This window comes from Phacochoerus africanus, chromosome 5 (assembly GCF_016906955.1).
Source record: "Phacochoerus africanus isolate WHEZ1 chromosome 5, ROS_Pafr_v1, whole genome shotgun sequence".
Taxonomy (NCBI): domain Eukaryota; kingdom Metazoa; phylum Chordata; class Mammalia; order Artiodactyla; family Suidae; genus Phacochoerus; species Phacochoerus africanus.
The window spans coordinates 48,154,716-48,161,969 of NC_062548.1; the positions used below are offsets into that span (position 1 = coordinate 48,154,716).

General features: G+C 47.4%; 1 protein-coding gene across 3 annotated transcripts in view; it reads right to left on the reverse strand.

Moving 5' to 3' along the window:
• TMEM87B (transmembrane protein 87B) overlaps positions 1-5,828 on the reverse strand; it is a 44,492-nt gene extending 38,664 nt beyond the window's left edge. For all 3 annotated transcript variants that reach the window (XM_047781189.1, XM_047781188.1, XM_047781190.1), the window contains exons 1-2: positions 5,508-5,828; positions 1,046-1,106 (exon numbers count right to left, since the gene is read on the reverse strand). In XM_047781189.1, coding sequence (XP_047637145.1) covers positions 1,046-1,106; positions 5,508-5,651 — 205 coding nt within the window. In that variant the 5' untranslated portion in view covers positions 5,652-5,828. The remainder of the gene's footprint in view (positions 1-1,045; positions 1,107-5,507) is intronic.
• Between the last annotated feature and the right edge of the window lie 1,426 nt (positions 5,829-7,254).

Below are 7,254 nucleotides of genomic sequence, written 5' to 3' on the forward strand. Positions count from 1 at the left end.
GGTTCGATCCCTGGCCTCGCTCAGTGGGTTAAGGATCTGGCGTTGCCATGACTGTGGTGTAGGTCTCAGACATGGCTCATATCTGGTGTTGCTGTGGCCCTGGTGTAGGCCGGTGGCTACAGCTGATTAGACCCCCAGACTGGGAACCTCCATATGCCACGAGTGCGGCCCTGGAAAAGACAAAAATAAAATAAATACATTTTTAAAAATAAATAAATAAAAGGGATTCAAATTTCACAGAAGTCAAATTTTTTTTTTGCTGAAAATCACTTTACTAGACTTTATAATTTTTTTTTTTTTTTCCTTTTTAGGGCTGCACTCGTGGCATACGGTGGTTTCTGGGCTAGGAGTTGTATTGGAGCTGTAGCTGCAGGCCTATGCCATAGCAATGCCAGATCTGAGCCATGTCTGCAACCTATACCACAGCTCTCGGTAATGCCAGATCCTTTAACCCACTGAGCAAGGCCAGAGATTGAACCCACATCCTCATGTAAACTAGTTAGATTCTTAACCCACAACAGGAACTCCGACTTTATAATTTTTAAAGAAAAATGTATGGAGTTCCCTTTGTGGCTCAGCAGTTAACGAACCCGACTAGTATCCATGAAGTTGTGGGTTCGATCCCTGGCCTCGCTCAGTGGGTTAAGGATCTAGCGTTTTCGTGAGCTGTGGTGTAGGTTGCAAATGTGGCTCAGATCTGGCATTGCTGTGGCTGCGGCATAGGCTGGCACCTACAGCTCCGATTAGACCCCTAGCCTGGGAACCTCCTCATGCCACAAGTATGGCTCTAAAAAGACAAAAAAAAAAAAGAACAATTTTTTTACATTTTCTGAGACAGGATCAGAAGAATCTATTCATGAAAATAACTAAGGCCTGCCTGGAATAAAAGAAACCTTAAAATGTTAAAATCACTTAAAAACATTTGCCTTGTTCAAAATATATATCATAATATGTTATGTCAGTTTATATTAATATATTAGTTGATAACATGATAGTACATGTTACTTGCTCATAATTTATTTTAGTATTATATTATTATACTTACCAGAAAACTTGATCTCAGTAGAGTTAAACATAGTTTTCCTGAATATCAAAGGTCCTGATTTCTGAAATGAAAAACAAAGAAATATAGAAAGAGCTTGTTAAAAATTTTTCCTCTACTGTTTAAGAGCATGGTGCTTTTTTTTTGTTTTTTTTTTGGTCTTTTCTAGGGCCGCACCTGTGGCATCTGGAGGTTTCCAGGCTAGAGGTCTAATCGGAGCTGTAGCCACCAGCCTATACCACAGCCACAGCAACGCCAGATCTGAGCCAAGTCTGCAACCTACACCACAGCTCATGGCAACACCAGATCCTTAACCCACTGAGCGAGGCCAGGGATTGAACCCGCAACCTCATGGTTCCTAGTCAGATTTGTTAACCACTGAGCCATGATGGGAACTCCAAGAGCATGGTTTTATGCTGGAAAAATATACAGTTCTAATCCCTTCACTTCTCCCTATGACCAGAGTGATTATTTTTCAAAAACATAAACCTGATCACCTCATTCTCTGGCTTAGAACCCTGTCCCATGGAACCCACTCCCTGGAGTGAATGTCAGGCTCCAGAAGGCTCCTGGGTCTAGCATCACAGCCTGGGGCCAGCAACACACAGGAGGTAAGGGCTGCTGCTACTGCACCATTACTGCTGCTCGGACAGAGAGTCTGTGCATCTGCAGCTGCTCTCGGTATCAACATAAATGCTCTTCGAATAAAACCACCAGTCCCCTCCCGAAGTTATGGTGCACCTCGGTGTCCTCACAACAGACTAGTTCTCACCGTGGCCCCCAAAGCCCTGGATAGCCAAGGTCTGCCCACCTCTCTAGAACCTTTCCACCAGTTCCTCAAAAACACAACACTCCTTCCTGTACTCAAGACCTTGGTGGTCAACTTGAAAACTTAAAAACCCGTCTCCGTCACTCTTTCTTCATCTAGTTAATTCCCCCTTACCTTGAAAGCCCAGTTCAAAAGCCCCTTCCTTAGGGCATCTTCCACAGGGCCTACACCAGGCCAGGCCCTCTCTTACATGGTCTGTAGGACCCATTCTTCACAATCTTTACCCCAAGTAAAACGACATCATGTACTAGTTATTTAATGTCTGCCCTCACCAAGAATAAAAATCCTGTGAGAAGGTATTATGTTAAATGAACAGGTGGTTCAGGATTAAAGAAAAACACTGACAGGACAAGCAGCTCTTTCTTGATATCTTATCAGCTCCTCAACAGTTTCAACAATAAAATCCCCAGCCCAGATCCCTCCTCTGAGCTGCTTATGTGCACATACTCAACTACCAAGGTCAGGTCCACTGGGATGTTCAACACACTGGGATGACATTCCACGCCCACCTGCCCTAAACCAGACCCCCCCTCTGCTCTTCACCAGCTCATCCTGCGCTGTCCACCTTGGCTGTAGATGATCCATCCTCAGTCACCCAAGCCAGGCTCCTACTGGTGCCTCACCTCCATCACCCAATCTCCACAGCATTCCCACTTTATATCACAGACACTTCCCAGATTTAGCTCTTTCTCTCCATTCCTGCCACCACTGCCCTAAGTGAGTCCCTCAACATTTCCTGCCTATGCTTCTGCAGTAACTGGTATCTCAACCCTCAGAGGTCCTTAAGTTTGAGACTCTCAGCCTCAGGCTCAAGGTCAAGATCAGACGTGGAAGGCTTATGGTGGCCCAAGTCTGTGCTAACACTCACTCCATTAGGAAAAACCCAGAAGTTGTTCTACCTTCTCCTTCTTCACCAAGGTAACGTCTACTCATCTTTACAGAACCAGTCAGACACCAACTCCAGAAAGTGGGGTTAGATGATGCCCTCAGTGCTCTAGTAATAACCCAAGAATGCCACCATCATGTCATTACTACTTATGAAATTGCTGTCTCTACTACTATGTGAGCTTCTTGAAAGAGAAGACTGTGTCTAATATTCATCCTTGCAACAGCAATGGCCACTGCAGTGCCTGGCACAGAGTAGGCGCTGTTGACCTTTACAACCAAAGGAACCATTTCTCAATGTCTTTTGCAGCAACATAGATGCAACTAGAGATTATCATAACAAGTGAAGACAGAAAGGGAAAGACATACCATATGACATCACTTATTTATTTATTTATTTATTTATTGCTTTTTAGGGCCATAACTGCAGCATATGGTGGTTCCCAGGCTAGGGGTCTAATTGGAGCTACAGTTGCTGGCCTATGCCACAGCCACAGCAATGCCAGATCCAAGCCACGTCTGTGACCTACACCACAGCTCATGGCAACACCGGATCCTTAACCCACTGAGCGAGGCCAGGGATCAAACCTGCATCCTCATGGTTCCTAGTCAGATTGTTTCCACTGCACCGCAGCGGGAACTCCCCCATATGACATCACTTATATGTGAAATCTAAAATATGGCACAAAGGAACCTAGCTACTAAACAGAAACTAACACACAGACATAGAGTACAGACTTGTGGTTGCCAAGGAGAATGCACTGGGAGTTTGGGGTTAGTAGATGCAAACTATTTATTACATTTGCAATAGATAAGCAATGAGGTCCTGCTGCACAGAGAACTATATGCAATCTCCTGGGATAGACCATGATGAAAAAGAATATTATAAAAGAATGTGTATATATATACATACAAATGAGTCACTTTGCTGTACAGTAGAAAGTGGCACAACACTGTAAACCAACTATACTTTAATTTTTAAAAAAATTTAAAAAGGAACCATTTCTTGATAGATTTGTAGTACAAATAAAACTCTACTTTCCTGTTCTGAAGAACAAGTATTGATAACTTGAAATAGGAAAAAAAAAAATCCATCTACTCCTGGCAAAAAAGAGCTTTATGGGCTGCTACTGGCACATAGGACTAAAGATTATGTGGGACCCAAAGAAAAATTTATCTTCCTTATAGAGGAAGCAAAGGCATTCTCTTCTCATGGCCTCTGGAATCTCACCATCCAAGTATACTGGGTAAAGACTTTTATAGATACGGTCAAGCAGTCTGTTCACAGCTAATTCACTTCCAATATATTCAGACTTAGTTTATGCTATTGACCATACACTACAGAAGCAGCATGAAATTCAAAGAAACTGCATGAAATTACTGTTCAGGGAAATTCAATAACGTAGATATGCAGGTTCTATCACCAGCACACAAAATAGGGCAGCAACCCAGAAGAATCCTAGAAGAAATGGTAGCACTGGGTCTTAAAAATTCAGGAGAAGGAGTTTCCCTCCTGGCGCAGTGGATGACGAATCCGACTAGGAACCATGAGGTTGTGGGTTCGATCCCTGGCCTTGCTCAGTGGGTTAAGGATCCGGCGTTGCAGTGAGCTGTGGTGTGGGTCACAGACGCGGCTCGGATCCCACGTTGCTGTGGCTCTGGTGTAGGCCAGAGGCTACAGCTCGAATTCGACCCCTACCCTGGGAAACTCCGCATGCCGCGGGAGCGGCCCAAGAAATGGCAAAAGACAAAAAAAACAAAAACAAAAACAGAAGGACATCTACTCTCCCAGGTAGGTTTGTGTTGTAGGAAGAATTTGTAGCCTCTCGTGCTACTTTCTTTTTCTGGCTGAGGAAATCGAAATATAAGTTTTGCCTTTAGAATTCGGACGTTTCTATACATGGGAAAAATACTCATCTCAAACAACTGGACGAATCATCTTACTCTAAAAGAGCAGGACATAAAGCCTCTTCGACTTCCTGTCTCTTCTTTAGCAAATCTTTCCAAAATTCTACCCCTGCATTCTTCCCACATCACCTCATGTAACTACTTGATGCCAAGTTCTCAAATGGCCTGCCCTGGAAAGGAAGAGTTTCCACGCATTCATGCCTCCAGACTAGCTCGCAAATATCCTTTAATTACACATTCCGCCCCAACTCCCCACACACATATACTCTCGGAGCTGTGATAGGAGCCCGAGAGAAATCCAGGAGCCCCAAAATAGGGAAAGAGGGGTGGGGTGACTACTACATGTTCCACTGTCATTTAAGGGGGGAAAAAAAGAGTAAGAAAGAAAGCGGCACACGCTCTTTCTAAATGTAAGCGGAAACTGAAGCCGGGAAAGTCCTCCCTGAGGCCTCACGGGTGTGGCCCTGTGGCTGCACCCGGGCACGAAGAAGGGTCAAATCCAAAGATGCCCCTGGGAGTGCCGAGGGGTTCTGAGCTCAGGTCTGAATAAACGAGGACCCGATCTAGCCTGGGCGTGTCCGGGCGGAGCGAGGGACCAGGCCGTCGAGAAAGGTGATCCTCGGGAACAGGAACAGGGCTCCGAAGGGAGAGCCGTTCCCTGCACACAAGCTTGACTGGTTTTCTCCCTAGGTCGGGCCAGGGGAGACAAAAGGCCCAGAGAGCGTATTAGGGCACCCGGAGCAGGCCCGGTCAGAGGAATAAGCTGGGTCCCCGGCGAGCGAGCCCCGGGAACACCCTGAGAACCGGAGAGGTGCGTCTCCTCGGTGCCGACGCTCCACTTACGTCATTGACCGTCGCTGCCCAGAGTCCAAGCTCGGGCACAGCGCCCACAGCCGCCGGACCCCAGCACAGAAGGCAGAGGGCGACGCGTAGCACCCGACCCCCGGCGGGAAGGAACCAGAACCCAGCTCGTGCGGCAGAAGCCATCTTGACGCGGAATCTGCACCTGGCGCTCCGTGACGCCCGCCCAGCCCGGGGCCCGCACCAGGTGCAGCTCCGCCCCTGGGAGGCGGGCTCGGGTCCGGGAAGTGTGGCTGGGACATGGAGGCGGGGCTCGGGACCGGCCACTGCGTGGAGCTGGAGGCGGGGCCAGAGCGTGGAAAGAACGGGTGCGGGCGGGGGAGGAGGGTCGGAGCGTGAAGGCGGGGCCAATCTGGGGGGCGGGGCCTGGGAGGAGGCGGGGCTCTGAATCTGGCGGATATGGAGGAGGGGGTGGGTATGGGGGCAAGGGGTGGGTCTCAGGGCCGGGGCGGGGGGCGGGGCTTGGGGAGGCAGGGCTCAGAATCCTGCCCTAGCTGGTTTCTGCTTCCGCCCCAGGGGGCAGGCTCACATCTCAGGCTCCGTGGGGTTGTGGATGGATGCGTAGGGAGGAGTTGCTAGCTAAGGTTTTGCTGTATTTCAGTTTCTTGAATTCTCTCCGTTTGCCAGTACTCCAATCACCTCAGCACGAGGGAAACAAACTGTTCTCTAAATTCACCGTAAGTGCCGGGAAAGTGCTTTGAGGTAGGTCAGTTGAACCCAAGGCATTGTATTGTGTGTGTAATGTCATGTCTGTAGGACAGTTAATAATTTTCAGAACAAATAAAGTTCCCCGATTGCTTAAAGCTCTGAGGGGCAGAGCTTGGGTCTATCTAATTGTGTACTTCAGGCATTTTTGACTGTGAAAGCTAAATAAATCTCTTGCCAAAGAGAACTATGGTAGTTTATTATTAAATGTAAATAATGTCCAGAGGGAGAATAAAATCCTGATTTTGTTGCAGGAAGCTGGATACCTTCCAAGAGCCTGAGTATTGCCTCTTGTCTGACACTGGGAAATAAATTGTCCGAGGAGACGCATAAGCTGACAAAGCAAAAGACTTTATTGGGGAGTTCCCTTTGTGGCTCAGTGAAAACGTATCCGACTAGAATCCATGCGCATGTGAGTTGGATCCCTGGCCACGATCACTGGGTTAAGGATCCGTTGAGGTGAGCTGTGGTGTAGGTCGCAGATGCAGTTCGGATCCTGAGTTGCTGTGGCTGTGGCATAGCCTGGCAGCTACAGCTCCATTTCAGTCCCTCGCCTGAGAACCTCCATAGGCTGCAGGTGCGGTTCTAAAAAGCAAAAAAAAAAAAAAAAGAAAAGAAAAAAGGCTTTATCGGGAAGGGATGCTGGGTTGTCTCTGGCCAATCATCTTGCTTGTCCCATATTTGGTCACCAAGCTCAGGGTCCTTGGTGACTGGCACCTCTTAGCCAAGATGGATTCCAGCGCCAAGGATCCTGGGAGGCTGATTGTCTCCTCCCTCCCAAATTCTGCCCCGTTAGACTTCAGGGCAGAACCACATTCCTTATCAAACCCTCCTATTGTGAAACAACTCCTGCAAGAGTCTATTACCGTGCCTGGCCATAGTGGGTTGTTCCAGTCAGTGGTTCCCTAACAGTTTAACCATGTCATTAATGTAAAATAGGATCTATTTATAGTCAAGAGGACCTGGCCAGTTTTTCAGCCAGTAATTATTGAGAACCTAATAGGTACAAAGATTGCAGGTGCAT